Source organism: Podarcis liolepis (genome assembly GCF_965112155.1).
Source record: "Podarcis liolepis genome assembly, chromosome: 8".
Classification (NCBI taxonomy): domain Eukaryota; kingdom Metazoa; phylum Chordata; class Lepidosauria; order Squamata; family Lacertidae; genus Podarcis; species Podarcis liolepis.
Genome location: NC_139560.1, coordinates 59931881 through 59958674, shown reverse-complemented (window position 1 = coordinate 59958674; position 26794 = coordinate 59931881). Strand labels below are relative to the sequence as shown.

The window sequence follows — 26794 nt, the reverse complement described above, 5'->3', positions numbered from 1 at the left end:
CAATATATGCTTGCATTACTTTGTTACAGATTACAAGTCTGCATGGATGCATAATGTTTCCCTGTGTAGGGAAACCATGTGCAGCTCAAAGCCGTTATGGCACAAACACACTGTCATACTGCTTCAGTGATTTTAAATAAGGCTTATCCCAAATTCTTTCCCCCACCCCCCTCACTTTGTTACAGGTAGTCAATTGCCACATTTGGGTAGCTTGAGCTTAGATTTTGTTTTTAAAAATAAAACCTCTCATCTGTAATATGACTTTATAACTTGGAAATGTGCATTAGTAACAAGTATAAGGAGCACACCCGTTATATGCTGGCACAAGAGCATACTAGTGTTTATGGCCTCATGGAAAGGTGTATTTTCAATATGATGGAATTTTGCACTAGTGTGCTTCAAGAAGTTAATTTAATTGTTACTTACCTAGATAGCTATCTTTGATTAACTTGTGTGTGTTCACAAGCAAATTATTCTTGGCCTTTCATGCAATCTCTGTAGGAGTGGGGCTATTAGGCTATAAGAAGGAAGAAAAGCTCCTTGAGGTCTTTCCATGTACAGTCTATCAATGAAGGACCTAGTGATGGAAAATCATTTGAAAAATAGAGGGTGTGGCCTCTGAACTGTCAGCCGATACTCAGTCAAGCAGGGGAGGGCATCCTTTTTAGCCTTTAAAGTGTGATAGTTCAGTGAAGTGCATGTACCTGAGAGGTCTTTTGCTGAGTTCCCTTGCAGTTTAAAATAATCTCTGCTTAGCATCACATCTTCACTTCGCCTTGTTTACAAATGAGTTGGGAATCCTTTTTACAAACAATGGTTAGTTGCTAAACATGTAAATTTCATAACCCAGGGTTTGAAGTTCGCTTGTTTAGCAACTAACCATAGCTTGTTGTAAGCCCAGAGGCTTTGAAACAAAAGTAAATTTGACAGAAGGCTCTTCCCGACTGCAAGTGGGAGTGAAGTAGCCATTGCACATGCTTGCTGACATCCATATAGTGCTAAAACATGCTTTAGAATTGACTACAAATCAGACCAGTGACTCCTGGTCACCTCACAACTCCCTGTGCATACGCTATGTATTTATAACCACCATTTTACAGAATTATATTTAGCATAATGAATACTGATATGAATCTGGGTAAGCAGTGTGCTGGAGAGAGAGATGCTGATGTCTGTTCTTGGAAGCAATGCTATGTGTATGAGAGGGACAGAATGTATTTGGCAAGAATGCTGTGGACCCCTCCATTGTACGCTCAAAGTTGTATACATGTGTAAATAAACCATATAGCATAAAGACACCACAGTCTCTGTTGTCTTATTGTCTCAGAGGAAACACAGACGCTGGTTTAAAATGTGTCTGGTACTCCTGGAATCTCACACCGCTGGAGTGTTTTTGGCTAAGCTGGAAGATGAAGTTTGCAGGTGGGATCCAAATTCTTGTTTCAAGTTCTGGTTATCAGAAGATCCCTTCTGTCAAATATGCAAATATCAGCTTGATTGACTTTGATTTAAAATAATGTGCTTTGGATTACAATAATGTGCTTTTGTAACATATAACGCTAGACACCCTAGGATATTTGTTTATAGTATGTATTGATTTTCTATTCTTGGCCTATGTTTTACTCAAACTCCCTCTGCCTTTCCCGGTTAAAATCTAAAATTGGTCATATTTTTTGTTTAGTCATTTGCTTTCCAAATAATAAGGGTTGCAATTAGTCAGCTGGAAACCTTTTAAAGTATTGAAGTAGAGAAGGTGAAATGGAATGTGTTGAATAAGGAGGGCTGGGCGTCCTTGGGAAAAGCCATGTGCTGTACTGTGACCAGCTTCCTTTGCTTGTGGATGTGGGGAGAGATTATCCACAAGTGGTCTTGAATAATGGCGTGGCCTTGCAGTGAGAGGAGCACAAGTGCTTCGTTGAGCCATTACCTAGCAACGTGAGATCAGAACAAACTTCTTGACTGGCAAACTATAGAGTTACACACACGTGAATTCCCAAGGCTTGCTGTAATGAAATTTTGAGCAGAAGTGGCAACAATATGTGTCTTAACTCTTTCCTTGACAGCCGTTCTTCACACTCTTAAGTAGCTGCCCAATTGCTTTCCCTTCTCGTAGCATTCCAGATGCATAATAATTCGTGTAAACGTGAACTTGGAACCCCACCAAAGAAAACACAGCTTGGAGAGTGGGGTGGATTTCTGGACAGAAAACAGCTAGGAAGGAAAAAGGGCTAAGCACTTTTCAGGGGCTCATCTACAGGGGAGCAGGCATCTTGCTCCAGATCCACTGTTCCCCCATTTGAATTTGATCTTAGAACACGCATCCGCATTTGTATTTTAGTTTACAAAACTGCTGCTTCCTGCCCCTAGTTGTGGGCATTTCCATGTGGTGGGTCAATTCACGTTGTGCAATTTTGACTCCACCTTCTAATTTGCTATTTCCATTCCCTTTGGATGAGCAGAAACTGAGCTTGTATGAGGGAAGAAGTCAATGAAACAACCCCACTCCCACCGGAGTAAAACGGGGGCTCGCCAAGCCACCTGCCCGGCCGATACGGCCCTTGGCATGTGGAGAGGAATACCAGGCCAGGCCATGCTGCAGCTGCCTGCTTGGGGGACCTAGTTCATTCCCCCACAAAAATTGTATGCATGGGGACACGGCCCTCCTGGCACCCCCCACGCTACGTCCCGATTCAGAGTCCTGATGAGTGTGGACCGGACAAGCGCTTGAAAGGGAACACTTCTTCCCTGGTCTGCAGCTGGCCTATTGTAAGACTACACAGTCTGCAATGTTGGCAGTGCATTGCCAGTGTGGTCACTCCCCTCCTGCCACTCCCTTAGCTTTAATGGTTCTTGCGGGCCAATGGCTCCCGCTGGGAACTCCCATTGGTCGCTGGTTAACAGGACTGAGAAGGATTGTACATCACAATTGGCCTTTGGCGGTCAGGTTTTTCCCCTTCCTCATGTCAGGGGTACATGATTTGATTTCATTTGTTCATTTGTGGCCAGGGAGAGCATAGGGCAGGATCAAGAGATAGCGAGGCAATTCCCGTAAGGGGTCTTGGGGTGGCACCTGAATGCTTAGGTTCTAGCTTGGGGGACTGGGGCAGGCTGTTGCATGCTCACAGCACTGGTATCAAGAGTCTGGCAGCTGCTTCCTGGGAGTAGGTCCAGCAGGCAGGCTGGGCCTGGTATCAGACAGCAAGACTGTCTGTCCAACAGATCCTTGCTCTATGCGATGCCAAACTCTGATATATCTGTAACCAATAAAGTTGCAGTCAGTTTTGACCCACACGCTGGTCTCATGTACGTTTGTTGCGCCTGGTTGCTGACTCTGAGCCTGTGTGCTTCTGGGACACAATGAAGGTTTTTGTAGTCAGTTGTTTAATCTTTGCTTTGCAATCGCAATTGCAGTTCTTGGAGTACTGAAGCTCAAAGAGAGCCAATTAAAGAAGTGACGGTATACTGTTAGTTAAGATACAGTTTGTAACTTACGTTTTCTCCCCTTTCTTCTTCTTTTAGTGCCTGAAACAGTATATGCAGCTGGCTATTCGTGAGGGGTGTGGTTCTCCCATCACTTGTCCAGACATGATGTGCCTCAACCATGGGACTGTGCAAGAAACTGAGGTATCTCCATTTGTCACTTCTTTTTCTTTCTAATATTCTTTGTTCATTTACATAATGAATACATTAGAATGTTTCCTCCCCTTAATTACTCTAATGACTACTTGGCAGGAGGCCCACTTGACAGGAGAAACTAGAAACAAGCAGATGGTTTTCTTCTTGTTTTTCCTTTCCTGGGGAAATGTTTACTTGGCATCCAGGCGGTCTCAAAATTGTCTGCTTAAAAGCCAGAACATCCCCAATCTGAATGTCACCAGCCCTCCTTTAGAAAATGAATGTTGGAATATGTATGGCATTCCAGGTTGTAAAACACAAATCGTAGAGAGTTTTACACATGTCGCTTGCTGCTTAAATTGTGAACTGGGGGCAAGTGTGAATAGAAATTTGAAGGTAATCGTTTTCAGGAGAAGTGATGGTACTTATGTATACATATAACGGTTGTGTGTGTGTGTGTGTGTGTGTGTGTGTGTTGGTTGGGACACAAGCTACTTATTTTATATTGACAAGATTTCTGAAGAAAGGCTGGACAAACAGCAGGTGAAATTAGAGGTGAAAACATGAGCATTGGTGTACCTTAACTACCAAACTTATTATAGCCAAAGCTTTTGTAGACTAGACTCCATGATCCCTGTTCACGTAATGTCTTCAAGCATTTTGCAGTCTGCTCCTTTACCTTCCCTGCCCTTCCTCTCTGTACACCCCTTTCTCCATCTGTGCCTCCCACCACGACATCCCAGCGCTTCCTCCTTAATGCTAGAAGGAACATTTGCCACAACAGCAACTTGTAAGGTGAACTACAATTAACATGCACAGCTGCAACACTGCCAGAGTCTGTTGAGCAAGTGTTCTTGGTGAAACTATCATGTGACCACTTTACCACAGGTACAACCATGAACTCTTTCCAGTGGTGGTCACCTCACATTTTTCACCACATCTATGAAAGCACTTAATTCACCAGAATGTATGCCACACAAGAGAGGGGCCTGCGATTTCCCACAAGATTCATATGATTTTTAAGGCTACATTTGAAAATGGTGCGAGTCAGGTATTCAACTCGGATTTCATAATTGGCAAATATATGTGGGTAAGGCCACTTGGTCTTTTGCTCGGATAACATGAGCCTGGATTATTCATAAGCTTTCACTTTAATGTTTTGTCTTGAGTGTGTGACTTCAAAGTTTGCACGGAAAACACAAAGCAACACTGGAATATGATAGTGTTCATAAAGCTTCTGAAATCTAAAGATCCATTTCAATTAGCTAAGCAAGAGGGCACATGAGGGTATGCATTAATGGGCCATTAATGTTTTCCTCTGTACTCTGAGGGGCAAAGAATTGAATGAATAAACAACGAAGAATGTATTTAATGGTCCATGAATGATGGAATGCACTAAATTCTGTTCAGGGTGATTATTCATTATATATTTATGATTTTCACTGAGCACATAAGGAATAATATCTCCTGAACAGAATAGGAGCAAGGACAAGAAGTGATCTTAATTGCATTAAAGTTTTAACAACCTGATGCCTCTCTTGATTAACATATAGGGCAGCTTCACAGCCCTTCCTACTGCTGCCTATTGCTTTGCCAACAGAGTTCTGATCACATTTCCATGCTAATCTTTCCTTGACTACATTAAAAAAACCAATCCAGAACCATGACCTTAATAGTCTGGGTCAGGCTTCCACCTCCTACCGGGAGCTAGCCAATGATTTTTGGCATATATTGTTCCAGACTGAGTCCTGATATTAACTTAAAAGTGAGATATGTATGTCCTTTAGGCTGTTTCTATTGTTGGGCTATTTGCTGGGCTATGGTGAATACAAACTCATAAGTGTACTGAAAATCATTGGAATTTCTGGGCTCATCACTTGTTTTCCCATCATGAATCTGTTACCAGTGGTAAGCACCCACTACCTGTGCCAGAATAGATTGGCAATAAAGAATGGGAGTCCCAAACAAGTCTCACTTAAAAGGGCCAAAGGTTCTATTACATACAAGGACATAGCTATGTTACTAATAGCCCACCTACAGATAGCAGGTAAGTTAACGCAACCCACACTTTGGGTAACCTAGAGAGGAAGAGTAACCCAAAGCAAGGAATGACTGGAAGGGGGAATTCAAACTACCTATAACCAGCAACCTTGGTGTGTGACTATTGACAGTTCCCGATTGGCAACTGACCAATGTGCTCAACTCCTTAAGGCCTCTTAATGGTGAGTTTTGGTGAGCACACCCTTACTTATCCCCTTAAACCAAGGGTGAGAAACTTGTAGCTTACTCTGATGCTGATGTTGTAACCAGTTCTAATCTAAGAAGATCATGACATTGTATGACGGAGGCTTGATGTGAGGCTGAGAATCTGACAAAAAAACTCTTTGCTGTTGTTTGCCAAGATGATTTCCTGACATTTGCTCTGTCTGAAGATATACCGTTATGAAGCATATTGATTCCTTGCCTGGGAAGAATCTGTAATTGAAATGAAGCTAACCTTATTCATGGCAAACAAGGTTGTCTAGGCAACTTCAGGAGGAGAATGACGAGATGTAGAAAATGTTCTGTACACTGTGCATGTATGGAGCAGATACTTGAAGAATCAAATTAATTTATCTGCTGTTTGTAAGAAGGATCTCATATTCATATATATATATATATATATATATATATATATATATATGCAGGTTTTGGTGTCTTCGGGTGTCTTCCCGTGTAAGAGTTGGGGTGTCTAGGCGACGTTTCGACGAGGTCTCACTCGTCATCTTCAGGCTGGTGCTTTCGGCTTCTTGTTACTGGAACAGAGCAGGATCTCAGTGTTTGAGTTCCTATAAATACTGTGGAGGGGGTGTGGTGTATAGCCTCCAACGTTCTGGGCAGAGAGGAAGTTCCCAGGTTAGTGTGCCTTTTCTTCTTTTGTTCCTTGATTACTTGAGGGATATTTTGAGTGATTTCTTGAGTGATATTCTGAGTACCACTTAGGTGGGTCATTAGGTGAGGATTAGTTGCTAAAGCTAAAACGTCGCTAAAGGCGAAACGTCGCCTAGACACCCCAACTCTTACACGGGAAGACACCCGAAGACACCAAAACCTGCATTCCTGTACCCGTGAAAATCTACGAAAGCATATATATATATATATATATATATATATATATATATATATATATGTTTTGGTGTCTTCGGGTGTCTTCCCGTGTAAGAGTTGGGGTGTCTAGGCGACGTTTCGATGAGGTCTCACTCGTCATCTTCAGGCTGGTGCTTTCGGCTTCTTGTTACTGGAACAGAGCAGGATCTCAGTGTTTGAGTTCCTATAAATACTGTTGAGGGGGTGTGGTGTATAGCCTCCAACGTTCTGGGCAGAGAGGAAGTTCCCAGGTTAGTGTGCCTTTTCTTCTTTTGTTCCTTAATTACTTGAGGGATATCTTGAGTGATTTCTTGAGTGATATTCTGAGTACCACTTAGGTGGGTCATTAGGTGTGGATTAGTTGCTAAAGCTTTCGTGTCTTGACCTCTTGAGCTTGTGAAGAGTTTTTCTGAGAAGATGGCTGTACTGCACTTAGTTGTGCTCTGGCTTGGCTTCGTGTATAGGGGCGAGCTGTGGTTTTGTGCCCTGTGCCAGCCAGATCTGTGTAGGGATTGCAGGGGGGTGCAGCATCCGGAGGTGCCACTATGGTTTGGCTACTGGATGGTGTCTGTAATTTATCTGTGGAGAGGGTCTGGGTTTGGGTCTGGTGTGGTTGATTGGTGATGGCGTTCTGTGTGCCTCTGGTTCTGGTGTCGGTTTTTGTGGGGAGGGCTAATTTCCAGATGTCTGGCAGGCGGGACGTGTCGTCACGCTTGTTCATGTTGTGAGGGTGTTTCTCTATCTCGATGGCTTCCATGATTATTCTCTTGTGGTGATGTTCCATGTTAAAGAGCAATTTGGAATCTGCAAAATTAATTTCGTGTCCTGTTTCTTTCATGTGTTGGAAAAGAGAGGAAGTTTTTTCTTCTTTTTTGACGGCATTCTTGTGTTCTGCGATACGTGCATTTATTCGTCTGTTTGTTTGTCCAATGTACGTGGCTGGGCAGACTTTGCAGGGTATTTCATAGACCCCTTGGTTTTCCAACTGGATTTTATCTTTGGGGTTTCTGAGGATATTGGCTATTTTTTGGTTGGTGCAAAAGGCTGTTTTGATATTGTGTTTATGGAGGATTTTGCTAATTTTATCTGTAGTGCCCTTGATATAAGGAAGGAGGGCCATGCCATTGTTTTCTTCTGTGTCTTGGTTTTTGGGGGGTGTTTCTTTTTGGATTAGCTTCGTAACCCTGTTTTGCTGGTATCCATTGGCGATTAACACATTTGAGAGATTCTGTAACTCAGTTGTCAAGTGGTCTTTGTCAGTCAGGCGTTTGGTTCTGGAGATGAGAGTCTTGGCTACGGAGTTTATTTGTGCAGGGTGGTGGTGTGATTGTGCATGTAAGTAGCGGTTGGTGTGTGTTTTTTTCCGGTAGATAGTGTGTCCTAGGGAGCCATCAGGTTTTTTGTAGATTAGGACGTCAAGGAAGGGAAGTTGGTTGTTGGCTTCTATTTCCATAGTGAATTGTATTTTGGGGTGTAGGCTGTTGAGATGTGTGAGGAAGCTATCTAGTTTTTCTTTCCCGTGTGGCCAAATTACAAAGGTGTCGTCAACATATCTGAGCCAAAGTTTGGGTTTGTGTTCTGACTTGTCTAAAGCATTGGTTTCAAAGTGTTCCATGTACAAATTTGCGATGACCGGTGAGAGGGGTGATCCCATAGGTGCTCCTTCTATCTGTTTGTATCTTTGTCCATTGTGGATGAAGTACGTGTTGGTTAGGCAGTGGTTGGTCAGGTCCAGGATGTATTCGGGGGGATTGTATTTGTTTTGAATGGCTGTCAAGGCTTCATTAATGGGCACTTGTGTGAAGAGAGATACAACATCGAAGCTCACAAGTAGGTCATCGGGATGTAGGTTTTGTTTCTTTATTGTTTCTATGAACTGGAAGGAGTTTGTAACGTGTGAAGCGATGGATTCTGCATAGGGCTGAAGTTGCTTAGCGAGAAATTTAGCGAGATTTTGTAGAGGTGAGCCTATGGAGCTGACTATTGGTCTGAGTGGTGTTCCTTCTTTGTGTATCTTGGGGAGACCGTAGAGTTTGGGGCATCTGGATGATTTTTCTCTGGGGATGATTCTTAGCTGGATTTCTTCACTGATAGGAGAGGCTTTTATTTTGGATTTGGTGGTTTTTTCCAGATAGGTGGTGGGATCTGTTTTTATAGGTTGGTAGGTAGGGTCTTGGAGTAGACTTGATAGTTTTGCTATCTCATCTCCAGAACCAAACGCCTGACTGACAAAGACCACTTGACAACTGAGTTACAGAATCTCTCAAATGTGTTAATCGCCAATGGATACCAGCAAAACAGGGTTACGAAGCTAATCCAAAAAGAAACACCCCCCAAAAACCAAGACACAGAAGAAAACAATGGCATGGCCCTCCTTCCTTATATCAAGGGCACTACAGATAAAATTAGCAAAATCCTCCATAAACACAATATCAAAACAGCCTTTTGCACCAACCAAAAAATAGCCAATATCCTCAGAAACCCCAAAGATAAAATCCAGTTGGAAAACCAAGGGGTCTATGAAATACCCTGCAAAGTCTGCCCAGCCACGTACATTGGACAAACAAACAGACGAATAAATGCACGTATCGCAGAACACAAGAATGCCGTCAAAAAAGAAGAAAAAACTTCCTCTCTTTTCCAACACATGAAAGAAACAGGACACGAAATTAATTTTGCAGATTCCAAATTGCTCTTTAACATGGAACATCACCACAAGAGAATAATCATGGAAGCCATCGAGATAGAGAAACACCCTCACAACATGAACAAGCGTGACGACACGTCCCGCCTGCCAGACATCTGGAAATTAGCCCTCCCCACAAAAACCGACACCAGAACCAGAGGCACACAGAACGCCATCACCAATCAACCACACCAGACCCAAACCCAGACCCTCTCCACAGATAAATTACAGACACCATCCAGTAGCCAAACCATAGTGGCACCTCCGGATGCTGCACCCCCCTGCAATCCCTACACAGATCTGGCTGGCACAGGGCACAAAACCACAGCTCGCCCCTATACACGAAGCCAAGCCAGAGCACAACTAAGTGCAGTACAGCCATCTTCTCAGAAAAACTCTTCACAAGCTCAAGAGGTCAAGACACGAAAGCTTTAGCAACTAATCCACACCTAATGACCCACCTAAGTGGTACTCAGAATATCACTCAAGAAATCACTCAAGATATCCCTCAAGTAATTAAGGAACAAAAGAAGAAAAGGCACACTAACCTGGGAACTTCCTCTCTGCCCAGAACGTTGGAGGCTATACACCACACCCCCTCCACAGTATTTATAGGAACTCAAACACTGAGATCCTGCTCTGTTCCAGTAACAAGAAGCCGAAAGCACCAGCCTGAAGATGACGAGTGAGACCTCGTCGAAACGTCGCCTAGACACCCCAACTCTTACACGGGAAGACACCCGAAGACACCAAAACCTGCATTCCTGTACCCGTGAAAATCTACGAAAGCATATATATATATATATACACACACACACACACACACACACACACACACACACACACACACACACATATATATATATATATATATATATATATACATAACTGCATGTCAGTAATGGAAGCAAGTTCCCATCCTGTAAAAAAAGAAAAAGAAAACGTGGGCGCAAACAAGCCACTGTCTCTTAGAGTAAAAATGTAATTAAATCTGTTTATTTCCCCCCATCTTTCTATCCTGACTTAACACTGAGTCCTAAAAGTCAGTCCAAGTAGGTGGCCTCATTCAGCATGTTTCAAAAAGATGTTCAGCCTTGGCCACAATTTGCCATTGGAGTGAGTTGCATAGTGATTTGTAGATGGCATCAAAGAGCCACAAATGGAATCTTTTAAAATAAATTGTAATGGGACACATAGGAGGAGGTAGTCTATAAGTGTTTCAGAGTGCTGCATTTCACAAATTAAATTTGAAACTATAAACTTGTGGTACATGCTTTGTTGTCAACACAACAGTCTCTCACATGGTAGTCCTCCTAAATTCCATTAAATGTTCGGGATTTGTTTGTTTTGTTTTTTTGAACATTGGCCAAATATGTTTACTTTTGAATATATAATCATTTCATTTCTCTCCACATATTGCTGTTTTTAATAAAAAACCCATAAAGACTTGTTCTAAGTGGCAAGGGAGTTCCTTAATGGAACAAATGAATATTTTATGATGGATATAATGCACAGGCTTTTGTTAGAATAGGGGCGGTAATAATGTGACCTGCTATGGAAGCCAAAAGTAGTGGGGATATTGGAGGGAATATAAATTAAATCTGTGCTCTTGATTTATAGAAATGTGTTCCCTGAAACCATCTTCCATTATGTAGTATGCAACATTACTAGCACTTAAATATCTACAGCATGGACTAGGTGAATTATCTATAGACCATATATATACATGACAAGCTAAAAAGACTTGAGAAATTATTGTTTTAAACTTGCTGCAATAAAAAATGCATGGTACTATTTTTGTCCCAGAACATTTACTAGCTAACATTTACTAGCTTTTGTAAGACAGTTCTGTTTGTCATACAATGTACACTATTAGAGTACACCCAGAAAGTGGGTATCGATAAGCTAACTTATCTGTATTAGTAGCTGAATAGGTTAATGGAGCAGGAAGACTCTTTCTGAGCTGCATTAAGAGTAACATGTGAGAGGGCTTTCTTTGTGGCTGTGTCCCAGGTGTGGAACTGCAAGCTTCTGTATATGTTGATAATGTTCCTCTTTGCTTGTGTTCTTCTGCAGCAGAGTTGCTGTGCTGGCTTCCCTTCACATGGGTCACTGTTGCTTATCAAGAGGGAGAGGGGGAAGGTGTCTGAGAACTCTGTTGTTGTTTAGTTGTTTAGCCATGTCCGACTCTTCGTGACCACATGGACCAGAGCACGCCAGGCACTCCTGTCTTCCACTGCCTCCCGCAGTTTGGTCAAACTCATGCTGGTAGCTTCAAGAACACTATCCAACCATCTCGTCCTCTGTTGTCCCCTTCTCCTTGTGCCCTCCATCTTTCCCAACATCAGGGTCTTTTCCAGGGAGTCTTCTCTTCTCACGAGGTGGCCAAAGTACTGGAGCCTCAGCTTCAGGATCTGTCCTTCCAGTGAGCACTCGGGGCTGATTTCCTTAAGAATGGATAGGTTTGATCTTCTTGCAGTCCATGGGAGTCTCAAGAGTCTCCTCCAGCACCATAATTCAAAAGCATCCATTCTTTGGCGATCAGCCTTCTTTATGGTCCAGCTCTCACTTCCATACATCACTACTGGGAAAACCATGGCTTTAACTATACAGACCTTTGTTGGCAAGGTGATGTCTTTGCTTTTTAAGATGCTGTCTAGGTTTGTCATTGCTTTTCTGTCTGATAACTCAGCGCAGTGCAAATGCACCAGCAGAGCCAATTCAGGGCTACTGCCAGTGCATTTGTACTGCACCAAATTTTGCAATGTGGTTCTGCAGCCAAGCAATGCATGCGAAAATGCATGTACTGGGGCAAAGTGTGCATAAAAATCCATAGATTAGCAAAATAACATAAAATGCATTATATTACAGAAAGTTGCTTTGCAAAACTGTATATATTAGGCGAAATGGCATACAAATATTTATGTTAGAAGTGATCAGCACTAAAATGCTGGTGAATTTTCATTATTTTATTTTTAAAAAATGCAAACGGATGTGGAAAAAGACTAGAAAAAAGGGAAAACTGAAATTGGCAGATTCATCCATCCCTACTGCAGACCACACAAGGGATTTCTTGGGACTCCTTTTGCATTTTTGAGTTATTAAGTTTATTTTAATAGTTTGGCTTTTCATATGCTATATTTTTCAGCTGCAATGATATGCACTAGTAATTGAGCTAGTAGAAAGCCACCCACACCTTTCATTTCTTCTCCTCCCCCAGTTCGTTTATGACAGTTATCATGTTGTATCTGACAAATTAATGAAAGATAGAATGACCTGAGAAAGAGTGACTGTTCCACCACCATCTTGACTGATGGCTGGTAAACTGAGTCAAGGGTTTGAAGACAACATGACTGGATCTGACAATCTAGTAGTTTTTGGTGACTGCTCTTGGTTTATTTCCATCTCCAAGACCTGGCGGCGGCATCATTGACATAGGGAACTGGGTGGTTGTGTTTCTGGCGCATAGGGTTATGAACAGCAAACAGGATTGGATCAGAGTTGTTTATCCTGCTTTTTCCTTACCGCAATCTGTAACCCTCCATTGCAGTGATTTATGATGTGCCAAAATTCTCTGCTTAATTCAGTGTATCTAGCAGTTATGAGCTAATAAATTTCCTAAAAAGAATCATTTGGGTTCATCTTAGGACAAGAGGAGAAAAAATAGGTCTCTTTTGTGCATGCTGTTCTTCTATGGCTGTTCAGCCATAAACCTAGTACCTTAGATACGGGAGAGATCCTACAGACATTCCACAACTATTTATTTATTTATTGAATTTATATCCTTTGCTTCCTCTTGAAGGAGCCTGGGATGGCAAACACGTCTCTTTTTTAAAAAAAGAAAGGTGTTCTAAAAACAGTTGCAGTTAAACACATTATAAAAACACGCTCTCAATTCAATGATCTCAGGGTTGCCAGGAACAATGTCCATTTATCAGACGCCTGGGTGAACAGGTATGTTTTCATTAATGATAGAGAAAGGCACATTTCACCAGGGAGGGCATTCCACAAATGGTGAACCACCACTAAACAGGCCCTGGCATGAAACAACACCAACCAGAAAGCCCTTGAAGGCACCACCAACATGGTCTCACATGCCGTTTGTAGGGTCTGAGATGGTTTACAGTATATTGGGGAAGGTGCTCTTTTAGGTCAATATGTAGAACATGGTTATTCATAAAGAATGCCTGGCATATGTTTCCTTCCTTTTTTTTTAACATCCTCTTTAAATATTTGAAAAGTGCAAATTTCCCTGTAGCCTAATCTGTTCTTGTAATTTTCTTTATTTAAAAAATCATTGTTGTAAACCTTTCCTGAATTTCTTATTGCCATCTTTTTGTGGATTGTCTTCTGAAACATCATTCAGCATTTGAAATATGAGCTGGACTGGCTATCTGGAATTAAATACAATGGTACAAGTACTTTCCAAATAATTTAAAAATATCAACACAAACTTATTAAGTAATATAAACATCAACTTTTTTTGCTACAGAATCATATCGTTGGTTCATGTTCAGTTTATTATCCCATGATCTAGTGAGTCATACTGTCTTCATATTATTTATTTTTGTTTTGTTTTGTTTCCTGTTCTCCCTGTAGTCTATTTTTATTGGTATTGGTCCAATATTATCAAAGTTGCTTGTGAATTCAAAGTTTGTGCAATTGAATGAGGAGCACTGCAAACCTGAGATTGCCCTGGATGTACTGAGTGGTGTGAATCTATATAGTAGTGGCAAGAGACTGTAAACTTGGCAGTAAAGTTCAGAGAAAGTGCTTTTTATTTTGAGAAACTTAATTCTAATTTACTCTGTGTCAAATCTGGGTATTTGAATAAAGGTTTTATCACAATGGGTTGAAAAGTGGTTTCTGTGATGATATGACAACAATTCAAAAAACAAACAATTCATTGGAAGGTGGGTTTTTTGTCTGTGATTTTTGAGCATTTCATTGCATTGCCACTGATGCCAAACTTCGTGTGGATGCCTGATCAGCATAGCCCAAAGCAGCCCCAACAAGTTAACACCACTAATTATTCATTTCAAACTATGCTGGCAGTTGTATGATGAATTGTACCAGAAATTACTCATATTTGTTTTAGCAGAATAGAATATTGTTTGCAGTTGAGTTCTTGTAAATACTAACCAGCTTTGGCTTTGGCAGTTTACCTTTTAACATTTGTGTCCCTCTTAAATTGCCAAATGATCTTGAATTCAAAATTGAAGCCTTGTTGTGATTGCTTTCTCTCTTTCCCCCTCTCTGAACTTACGGAGCACGGGAGAAATAATGGAAGCAAATGTCAACAGACATTCTCGTTTGACTCATTTTTCGGATTAGTTAATCCCCCATCTTCCATCTTAACATCTTGTCTTCTTTCTTTCTTTCAGATCTCCAGGTTGGTACCTGCTGATCAATTTCAGTTATACCAGCGATTGAAATTTGAAAGAGGTGTGGCTTTTACATTGATTTAGGGGGGTTAATACCAGATATTATACATGTATAATTAAACTCACAAAACAGTTTGAATAATAGGTTGAAGGACTAATTAGACTAAAAAAATGCCTTTTTGTAAAAAGGAAGTGCAGGAATATGAACACAGCCAATGCTTCTGCATTGAAAAAGAAAGCAATAAAATACCTGGTGAATGTTATCAATTATAATGCCCTCATACTTTTATCACAGATATGGCTCACAGCCCATTGGCTGCACCTAAGCCCCCCTCAAGTTTTTTTTGTGACTGTCCAAGAACTCCTCCAATTTGCCTTTGTTAAGAAAAGTGGATCCTCCACTATGATGGTGCCCCCTCATGTTTTTTCTATATAAAAACACATGCACCCATTTGGTTTTTTTTTTAAAAGACCCTTGCTGCTCCTATAGGCCTGCTGCTATGATACTAAAATATTTTTTTGTCTCCCTATGCTCTCAAACCCCCCGCTTAAAAAAATAACTTTAAGAATATTTTCATTTTTAAAATTGGCTGTGATGCTGAAAGGTTTTATATGCCCCCACCAAAGCCTTCAGAATTTGACATTTTGTGGTTTATAAAGAGGTTTGTCAGATACTATTGACCACAGTACAGTGACTTGGTTGCTGAAGCCAATGACAATGGAGGCTGAATATGAATCAACAAATGGCAAACGAAGTACATAATTAAAAATGTTGTGCTTTTGGATTTCTAATAAACATTTTTTAGAAGTGCATTTGGATCCCCTGAGAACCTGGTGTCCTTCTGCTGACTGTCAGTCCGTGTGCCAAATTGAACCAAGTGAATCTGGACTACCCGTGCCTGTAAAATGTCAGGCTTGCTATTTGACGTTCTGTTCATCATGCAAAGAGCCTTGGCATGTGGAGAAGCTATGCCTGGAAAACCATCTTATTGTGGGACCAAGTGAGCAAGGGTAAGAGAAGGATTTGCTGAGGTGCTGCAAATCTTCCATATCGTAATTGCAATAATTTCAGCTTTCCTTTAGTTGAAATTTGTAGATGTAGAATTAATTCATTGCCAGTTGTCAGGGGCAGGGAAGCATTTTCAATAGATTGCCAGAACATACCTGCACTGTGCTTTGAAAGCACTCTTGCACCACTCTAAACAGTCATGGTTTCCGTCAAAGAACCCTGGGAACTGTAGTTCACTCTTCACAGAGCTACTGTTCCTAGCACCCTTAAGAAACTACAGTTCCCAAAATTCTTGGGGGGAATCCATGATTCTTAAAGTGATAAGAGTACTTTAAATGTTTTCTGTGGCTGTGACCCAGGTGCAGTGTCCTAGTTACAGTGCTAGCTGCCCCCAAAGTGTACTGATGTCTGATGCCATGGTGATATTGCACATGTATGTGTAGCTACATGGATTAAGGATGCTCCATGTGCTACTTGCCCAGACGCCACAACCTGAACGACAGTGAAATAATCATGGAACTATTACTATCCTTTGTTTTTTTTATTATTATTAAATATTTTCTTGATTTACAAAAGTGTGTGCAATGTCTCTCTCTCGTATTCCCCCCCCCCCATGTAACATTTTTACATTTTTACATTTGTTGAGACATTAGGAAGAAAAGGGGGAAAGAGGTGGAGGGGGGGAAAGATGGGTGGGGGTGGGGTCGGGTGGCGATGTTTCTATTTTACTATATATAGGGTTTGGTGTCAGCGTTGCTTGTGCAGGTTCTCTGCTATTCACTTATGTTCCTTTGGTGGTGAGAGAGGTTGGGGTTGGCCTAGGGTGATCTTTGTTTTCATGTGTGAGTGGGGTGGGTGGGTGTTTTGGATCAGGTTAGCCATATTGATTTGTATGCTGTTGGTGGATTTTTGTCGTCTTGTTGGGCTGTGTGTGTGATAAAGGGGAGCCATATTTGTCCCCATGTCAGTTTCAGTTTATTGGTTAGTTTTTCTAGTAAGGCTGTTTCCCATACTATTTGGTACCATTGGTCCATGCTTACTTCTGACAGGTCTCTCCAGATTACTGTCCTTTGTTGAACTACCATCTTTCACAGGGTTTCCCCCCTCTACTTTTCTAGAGTGCTTATCAAAACCACCACAGAAGCTCCAATTAAGCAGTGCCCAGTTTGCCGGATCCATATTGAGAGGAATGAAGGCTGTGCTCAAATGATGTGTAAGAACTGCAAGCACACGTTCTGCTGGTACTGTCTGCAAAATCTGGATGTAAGTGACCTGTGCCAAGGGCTTTGGGGTGGGCTTGTCCAGGTTTTTGCCCTCTAGTTCCTTTAAAATGGCTTGTAACTAGGGGAGGTAAACACCTTATTGGCAACTAAGAATTTTAGAAGAGCATTGCTATACCAGATCAAAGATTCACCCAGTCCTGATTCTCAGGTTGCCCATTTGGATGTCTATGCGAATCCTACAGATGGGGCTCGAAGGCCATACCCTTCCCCTTCTCTTGCTACCCCAGCAAATTGGTTTTACCCTGTCCTCCATCCTTACTTGAGTAAACCTCTCTCTAACTGAGGTTAGATTCACTTGTTATGCTACTGTGGTAATTGCAGCTACCACCAGAAATTCTACCTGTCTAAGTTATTGGGTGATGAGCTGTCATTATCTTACTGAGCCGCAGGCTGTCCTCTGTCACATAGTAGCTGTCGCTTAAACAGAACGTGTGCACTCAACAGGGAGTGTCTCTTAATGGCATCAAAGGGGTATTGTGCTAATACGTTTGCCTTGCCTATAGTAGCAATAAATAGGCACTGCATGATATGTTTTGGAAGAAACTGTCAATTGAAAAAGCTGCTGATTTAGTGGGGAGTCCCCATTCATCACTTAATCTGTCCCTGATTGTTCCTGTTTGGCTACTGCCCCCCCTCTATAAAAGTTGGGTTCAAATGTTGCAGTTCTCTTCCCAAGCACCTCATCCTGAAAATACCTGATTTTGCAATCATTCACCAATAACTTTCTCTCTCTCTCTCTCTCTCTCTCTCTCTCTCTCTCTATCTCGTAATGTTACTGGCCTTCACATAATTTTCATTTTTCATGATCACAAATCTGGTTTCCCCCTCCCTCTTTTTTGGCATGTCTCAAAGTTATAGATGCAACTCTCTTTACTGCAGCATTTGATCACATTAAGTGGGTTTGCAAATGCTGATGACTCCTTTGTGTTCAGTTTCATTAGCTGACTTTCCACATTTGTGGGTGTGTTTTTCCATGTCCGCTCACATGTCTCCCTTTCTGTAAAGCATACATTTTGTAGAAGAGCAAGAGGTGTCATATTTTCTGTGGCAATTGCACTTGAGAAATTCCCATTTGCATCAGTGTACTGCTGGAAGAAAAGTTTTGGGAGCCAAAAATACCCACCAGACTTTGCACTGGGCACCTGGGCACCTATTTCAAGGCAGGCCCAATGTATTTGTGCAAACTACTAAACACACTCTTTTCTTTCTGCTTTCAGAACGATATCTTCCTAAGGCATTATGACAAAGGCCCTTGCCGAAACAAACTGGGTCATTCCCGTGCCTCAGTTATGTGGAACAGAACGCAGGTAATGTGGGTGGCCCAAGCTTGAGTCTATATCAGGATTTGATATGTTTTCCATCTGCTCACACACAGCTTTCCCTTTCCTTATCACATTTCTCCTCCTGCTTTTTTCAGGTTGTTGGGATCCTTGTGGGCCTGGGTATCATAGCCCTGGTAACATCTCCCTTGCTGCTCCTAGCCTCACCGTGCATCATCTGTTGTGTCTGCAAATCGTGCCGTGGCAAGAAAAAGAAACATGACCCGCCAACAACCTAAAGCTTTTCACCCTATTGGCTGTGAAGACCTGCATCTTGTATGTGATGGAGAAGACATGAAGGCTGACCTCTGGTGCCAATGCTTTCCCAACCAATTCTCCTTCTCTTTGCCAACTTCTGCAAAAAGTGCCTACAGTTTCATGGGACACAGTGTTGTTTGCAAGTTGCCATTCCGCAGTGGGATAGGTGTCTGTTGTGGTGTTTTCAGTTCAGCTCTGGCTATTTTCTTTTTTAAAGGAAAAGAGGCAGGGGTTCTAAACATAGTTTCAAAGGTTCTTCAAAACGACCCACCTCTGTTTGGTTCTACAGTATTTTCCAGAGTCTGGATATGTGCCCGTTTTTGAGCAACTTTAATTTTGCAGCTCATGGAGCAGTCCTGCAGTTAAGTGAGGGAAGACAGGGGAACAACGCAACCCCGTTGTAAGAGATCTTTGGATATTATTGAGTTTTCACTTTCCAGGGGCAGATTTCAGAGTTACTAAAAAGATATCCTGTAAAAAAAATCATATACCTGAAAAGGGGAAGGTAGTGGAAATGAAGTACAACTGAAATGGGATATTGTTAATATACATTTGCTAAACGCCCAATCAAAACTGGACCCACAACGAGTTGTATCAGCCTTGGTACAGCATCAGAAAGAATGGTCTGAAGCAGCTGGTGCAGGTACATAGCACCGGTACCATATGCCAAGTAAATCGCTCTACCTGAGCCACTGATTAGGACTGGGTGTGAATTATTGTCAGGCGTTTTGCAAAATATGTGTTGCACTGGTGCGAGAAGTGGCAAGTGTAGGGGAGATTCGTGGTATGCAACAGGATCCAGTTGGCCTGGTATAATAACAATACTCCCCTACTCTGCCCCGAGCCTTGTATTACAGTGGCACTAGAGTGCTGTGCATCCTTTGGCTTCACTTCTGGCAACTTGTGGTGCACTATCCAAAAAGGTTGGCCATCATTGATGCAAACTATAATTTCAGGTGAAAATTGGAGGGTTACATGTACACTTAAACACACGCACAAACATACACAGCACCAGCAATTTGTTCAGGTGTATTACACTACACTGGGCAAATACTGCCCAATTACATTATTTCACTGAGTTAGTGAGGAGTTGTAAAAACAGTACAGAGACCTTGAGCAAGTCCTATATAAAAACTTAGCTAATGGCTGCAAGCTTTAAGATGAACAGGCCTCCTTCCCCCAATAATGAATTCTAGTCTTCTATAAGACAAGCCCATAGTTAGATTGTGACTGAAGGAGCTGCATAATCTGGAAAACAGTGGATGAGGTCGAAATAGTGGGATAACCACTTTATCTAGTGCTGGATTACAAGACAGCGTAAGAGGAATTGTGGTGAAAAATGGTGTTGCATAACAAACATATAGCAACACTTTCTTGAAATATTATGCTTATATACACCACAGTCTTTAGCTTTGGGCTGACTATCTGGTTGTGGCCTCATGTTGTTCTGTATTGAGTACTTTAGAGGTAGAGTACAAATGTAAATAAATATGATTCTTCAAGGCAAGGTGTGTATGTTTCATGGTATATACTGTGTGCACATTACATTCACACACAAAACAAATATGCATTTGAGCGTGTACTATAGTATAGCCTATCCCAGCTTGAGTTGTTGGACTCCAACTCCCAGTCAGCAAATCCAGTGGTCAGGTATAATGAGATTTGTAGTGCAGCAACATCTGGAGACTGAAAGTTGGGAAAGGCTGCTATAGTACATAGTATTTCAGCTAAGCAAATTCACTCCACAACAATCTAAAGTTGTTGGACCATCTAGTTTAGAAAGGTGATTGCCATCTTGGCAAGGAATTCCTTAGAATTCTGCTAAAGGATTCCTCTATCTTATGCAGTCCTCTTTAATCAGCAATATCTGGTTCAAAGTACAATGGACAGACATGTAGTCAAGTTTATTTTTCTCTTGCCATTTTTAAAAGAAACAAGCTTTCAGGAGGCTTTAACTAAGTACCGTATTTTTCGCTCTGTAACACGCACCTGACCATAACACACATGTAGTTTTTAGAGGAGGAAAATCCGTAGGCATGCCACCCGTAGGCATTCCCTCCATAACACGCACAGACATTTCCCCTTACTTTTTAGGAGGAAAAAAGTGAGTGTTATGGTGCAAAAAATACGGTAAGTTGAACTTGGGTCCCATTAAAAAAAGTTAATGACTTCTGTTTTGTAGAGCCTAAGTTCAGCTAACTTCATATGGCTACAACTGTATGACCTTAAGCAGAGAAATAGAAAGGAGAAGGGGCAGATAGATACTGAAGCAGAAAAGCTAAACAGATTTAATTTAAGGAAGCATAGTTCTCATGAAAAACTATTGGAAATCAAGCCTGGAAATTCCGTCTTTTCATATATAAAAAACAACAAAAACCTCATACCTAAGGGTTTCTAGAGAACTTGGAGAAACAGCCAGGACACCTGAATTAGGCGCTACAAAATGGATAGCAATGATGGGTGTTTCCTTTTCATATCTGAAAATTGTAGTCCAAAGTGAAAATTGTAGTCCAAAGTGGATAGTAAAATAGCCTCATTAGAGTCAATAATATGGGTTGGGGTGTGCTAAACTGCCAGCTGAGCCTGCTTAGCTTTGCAATGCAACTGTGTCCTAACACTGTACAACCTTGTATGCTGGCTGGGACTGGTGGGAGTTGTCCGAACCCCCTGAAGGGCACCAGGTTAGTGAAGGCTTCTTTAATACCAGCCAGGGCTGTCACCCAATTAAAAACCAAAAAACCCCCTTGGTTGTATTATTTTCAGTTGACCCAAATCTGCATACATTAGTACTGAAGAAAAAAGAAGTCTTATTTGGGGGTCTGGGTGGAGGAGAAGGAACAATGACGAGCATTATTTAGCTATTCTGCAACCAGGATTTTAAACTGTTGCTCATATTCACATAAAGTAAGATTGTGGATGATGTGGATTTCCATCCGTTTTAGGAAGAGAATGTGTGTGTGTTAGGAAGAAAATGAATGCCGACTTGCCTTCTGTTTCCCTTTCTGGCTGGTTCAATTCTTAACATACTTTTTACTCCCTGCTGCTCCCTTTGAATGCTGGGTGTGAGCTCCTCAGGGCGAATGGCAGGATAAATATGTTTATTAAAAAATCTACCACCCTAATTGCTCAGGGGCACCTTCTTAATCAAACTGATTAGTCAGCTAAACATTGTAGCTTGACCTAACCACCCTCCTTACTTTCACTAGCAAATGGAAGAGAATTATGTATGTCTATGAAGCACCTTTTTATCTTAGTCTCCCTTTTATGATGGGAAGCCATGCGTGATGATAACGTTGAATTCCGTCCATGTCCTTGCCAATAAGAATTTCATATTGTATGTTAATTGTATGAAAGCCATTCCCCCCCCCCTTTCTGCCAAGGTTGTGTTATTTAAGGTTTGCTGTTTTGTTGTACAAACATTCGCTGTATCAGACTAGAAACCAAATCCTTAATGGACAGTCAATGAGTAGAAACACAGGAACTTAACCACAGTTTCTCTGTTATCAGATTATCATCACAGTTCTGAAAATCAGATGTACATGCCCTGTCATGCTTTACCACTGTCTGCTATGAGATCAGAAAGAACCAAATTGCACCACTTGAATGTGGTAGTAATAGGCTTGTGCGTTTGTGATCTTCCTCGTTAGCTCCACTGACTTGCCAGACAGCCAAATTTACTACTCTTGATTGGCTACAGGAGAGGGATTTGGAATTGTACAGTGGTACCTTGGTTCCCAAACTTAATCCGTTCTGGAAGTCTGTTTCAAAACCAAGGTGCGCTTTCCCGTAGAAAGTAATGCAAAATGAATTAATCCATTCCAGACTCTTAAAAACAACCCCTAAAACAGCAATTTAACATGAATTTTACTATCTAACGAGACCATTGGTCCATAAAATGAAAGCAATAATCAATGTACTATACTATAAAATAAATAAGACAGTATTGTAGATTATAAAAAATAAAATTATTCCCCCCCCCTTACCTGCACTGATGATGGTAATTGTTTGGATGGGGGGCTTTTACCCATTTCTACAGTCACACAGTCAATCAATCAATCAATCAATCAATCAGTAGCTGAACTGTGTTCCACACAGTCACAAAAACAAATTAAATGAAAAAGCCTCAAAAACAAAAACGCAAAATAAATAGCAAAAACAAAAGGAACCAAACTTAATCTGTTCTGGAAGTCCGATTGACTTTTGAAATGTTCAAAAACCAAGGCACAGCTTCTGATCGGTGCAGGTGCCCCAGAAACAATAGGCGACAACCACTTCGGACGTTCAGCTTCTGAAACACATTCGAAAACCAGAACACTTCTGGGTTTTCTATGTTTGAGAACCAAAGCGTTTGAGTACCAAGACGTTTGAGAACCAAGGTACCACTGTAATTGCTTTCGTTATTTTCCATGGCTATTTTAATTTATAGTAAGACCATGAAGCATCACTTGGAAGAGGACAGGAAATAATCCGTAGATCATTGTATCACTGGAAATGTATTAGAGAAGAACTGTTTTTATTTTGGAGAACTGGAGGAAAACATAGGCCTCTGAGCCCTATTTACATGCGCCTATGCATTTGATAAGAATTGCACGAGGGGTGGAATGAGACTGGGCTCAGTGGCTTCACCCCCTTTCTTACAACTCTGTCGGCTTGGCTCTACTACTCTCCATGAATTGGGGCTGCAGGTCTGTGATCTGCTGCACATGTGTCATTTAGAGCTGATTGCATGATTAAGAATGTGCAAATGGGACTTTAGTACATCTTACATAGGACTTCAAAATGATGTTGATGTAGGGCTTCAGCTACCCCCTACTCAGGTAGTCAAGGTATTGGATTGTCTACTGGTACTTTTTAGTTCTTGGTCTTAATTCATTTTCCATGAATACATTTTCTTCACCACTTTCCTAATACGGTGAAGGGTCAAGGCTGTGATCTTTGTAAGATTTAGTAGAAACTCTTTTCTGTATGTGTTCCAAAGAAAGCAGATGTGTATGAAGAAATTTTAAGTGCTCTTGTAAGTTTTATTTAATGAACCAACATTTGGAAATGTACTTTGCTCTGTGTGTATATATTCATGCAATATATATTTTCAGCCTCTGAGATTTCCTTCTCTTCCCCCGGCTTTCCCTCCTAACATTATAATATGCAACATGTGCAAAATTAAAAATTCAGCAAAAGCCGTTTGTCTCTGTTTGTCTTCAGCAAGTTGCTTTTAAAACAGATTGCGGACGTTTAGTAAAGCTTTGTTACCAACAGAGGACAATTCAAAGCCATATGTCACATTTTTAAGGATCATTGGGGGGGCAGGGGGGGTGGCGGAAATGGCAGCGGAAATTCTGCATTCAGTTTGGATTCTTAGTGGACTTAAATAAAATGATGCTGCTATCATTTTTTTGTACAATGCTTCATAACATCATTTATAAACTCTCGTGGAGCCATTCATGACTCTTCACAGCAACAGCAGACTAATAATAAAGGTAAAGGGGCCCCTGACCATTAGGTCCAGTCGTGACCGACTCTGGGGTTGTGGTGCTCATCTCACTTTATTGGCCGAGGGAGCCGGCGTACAGCTTCCGGGTCATGTGGCCAGCATGACTAAGCCGCTTCTGGCGAACCAGAGCAGCACACGGAAACACTATTTACCTTCCCGCCGGAGCGGTACCTATTTATCTACTTGCACTTTGACGGGCTTTCAAACTGCTAGGATGGCAGGAGCAGGGACCGAGCAACGGGAGCTCACCCCATTGCAGGGATTCGAACCACTGACCTCCTGATCAGCAAGCCCTAGTCTCTGTGGTTTAACCCACAGCGCCACCCGCGTCCTTAGACTAATAATAGCACCCTGCAAAAACAGGTAAGTGTTTACCTGGTGCTGAGATGCCAAAACATCAGCACCTGTCATGCTTCCAGTAGAAGGTGTTCCATAATTGAGGTGCCACCACAGTGAAGATCCTGCATTGTGTTGTTACATGACGCATCTCCCCCAATGGTGGGACCAGAAGGAGGCCCTCACCCCTGGATCTAAGAATCTAGGCAAGCTGATAACAGAGAGGAGTTGTTCCTCAGATTCTTGAGTCTTGAGTTGTTTGAGGCCTTATATAGGTCAACCCCAACACCTTTAATTCAGCCTGGCAGCATATTAGCAGTTAATTAAAATGTTTCAGGATCAGTGTTGTGTGATCTCTGCCCGCTGTCCCAAACAACACACTGGCAGCTGCATTCTGCACTAATTGTAGCTCCAAGGATGATGTTAAGGACTACCCCACGTAAAGTGCACTGCAGCAATCCAAATGGGACATTGCCAGAACATGGGTCACTGCAGCCAAGTTTCGCTCTCTCTCTCTTTCCAGGAACAGCCATAGCTGGCAAACCAGCCATAGCTGGAAAATGGCACTGAGGCCACCTGTGCCTCTAGTGACAATAATGCTGGATTAAGGAGTGCACCCAGATGACACACCTGCTCTTTCAGGTGGATAGCAATAAGCAGCAAACCCAATGATTGGATCTGAGAACCACCTATCACCATAACTCCAATCCTGTTTGCAAATATATGCGGATATTACAAAAGCAGCCCAAGTCTTTTCTGTTTGTATAATAATAATAATAATAATAATAATAATAATAATTAATAATCCCTAAATGTGATAGAGCAGGGGGCATATGACAAGCTATTCCTTCACTATGTTGATGGCAAAGTAGGTATTCTGCCTGAGATCTCTTGGAGACAGTAAGGAGACAGTGATGCTCTGGGTGTTTGTATACTAATGATAAGGACAGAGTAAAATGTTCTCAGGTTATCATATATGTAGCACATTTCAAACCCTATTAGCAGCACAACATTCATTTATATTCTAAAGTAGCTAAAAGCTTGTCATTAATTTGAATGGTTGCCACTTACCGTATTTTTCGCTCTATAAGATGCACCAGACCACAAGACGCACCTAGTTTTTGGAGGAGGAAAACAGGGAAAAAAATATTCTGAATCTCAGAAGCCAGAACAGCAAGAGGGATCGCTGTGCAGTGAAAGCAGCAATCCTTCTTGCTGTTCTGGCTTCTGGGATAGCTGTGCAGCCTGCATTCACTCCATAAGGTGCACACACATTTCCCCTTACTTTTTAGGAGGGAAAAAGTGAGTCTTATAGAGCAAAAAATACGGTATATTTCACACCATGTCTTTAAACGAAGGCGGCAATAAGCTTGTTGCTTGCTCACAGGAGAGGTTCTGCTGTTCCTAATGGCCGAGTCAGAGTCTGGACCAACAGTAAGGGCAGAAAGCTGAGGATAAAAACATTAAAACAAAATGATAGTGTTTATCGTGTGCCTCAATTCTCAGCTGCTTGCCCTGTCCTAATGTACAGCCTGATTTTGTATTCCATTGATGTTTGCATTGATGACATCCAGATTCCGAAGTACTTTGGATACAATAATAGTCTCTTTATTGATTCTGAGTCACGAAGAAGCCAAACTATATATATATTTTTAATAAAATATTTATTAAATTTTTTTGAAATATAACAGTAAAAATGAAAAAAAAACACCAAAATAAAAACAGTTAAAAACATACATTTTTCCTTTTACTTATTTTCCTTTAACTTATTTCCCAGACCTCCTCATACCTCCCTTTTTTGTATTCCACTTCAATTTATTGGTTCAGCAAATCCTTACCATTAGATTTTAACCCATTTATAACCCTTTTTTCATATTCCCTTAAATCATTACAGCTGGAAACCCCTTAGTTGCTATCCAACATCATTCTATCATTCATTAATTTTACAATATTTCTGTAGATAGTCTTTAAATTTCTTCCAGTCTTCTTCCACCGACTCTTCTCTCTGGTCTCGGATTCTGCCAGTCATTTCTGCCAATTCCATATAGTCCATCACCTTCATCTGCCATTCTTTCAAAGTGGGTAGATCTTGTGTCTTCCAATACTTTGCAATAAGTATTCTTGCTGCTGTTGTGGCGTACATAAAGAGAGTTCTATCCTTCTTTGGCACCAATTGGCTGACAATGCCCAGAAGAAAGGCCTCTGGTTTCTTCAAGAAGGTATATTTAAATACCTTTTTCAATTCATTATATATCATTTCCCAGAAGCCAAACTATAATAAGTCCTG

The 26794-nt window shown here is 41.4% G+C and overlaps 1 protein-coding gene across 5 annotated transcripts in view; it reads left to right on the top strand.

The window, feature by feature from the left end:
* RNF144B (ring finger protein 144B) overlaps nt 1-23859 on the top strand; it is an 82279-nt gene extending 58420 nt beyond the window's left edge. For all 5 annotated transcript variants that reach the window (XM_083518889.1, XM_083518886.1, XM_083518888.1 and 2 more), the window contains 7 exons: nt 3520-3624; nt 14812-14872; nt 15618-15822; nt 16939-17083; nt 18321-18410; nt 18521-20644; nt 20816-23859. In XM_083518889.1, the coding sequence (XP_083375015.1) occupies nt 3520-3624; nt 14812-14872; nt 15618-15822; nt 16939-17083; nt 18321-18410; nt 18521-18661 (747 nt within the window). In that variant the 3' untranslated portion in view covers nt 18662-20644; nt 20816-23859. The remainder of the gene's footprint in view (nt 1-3519; nt 3625-14811; nt 14873-15617; nt 15823-16938; nt 17084-18320; nt 18411-18520; nt 20645-20815) is intronic.
* Nucleotides 23860-26794: the final 2935 nt, after the last annotated feature.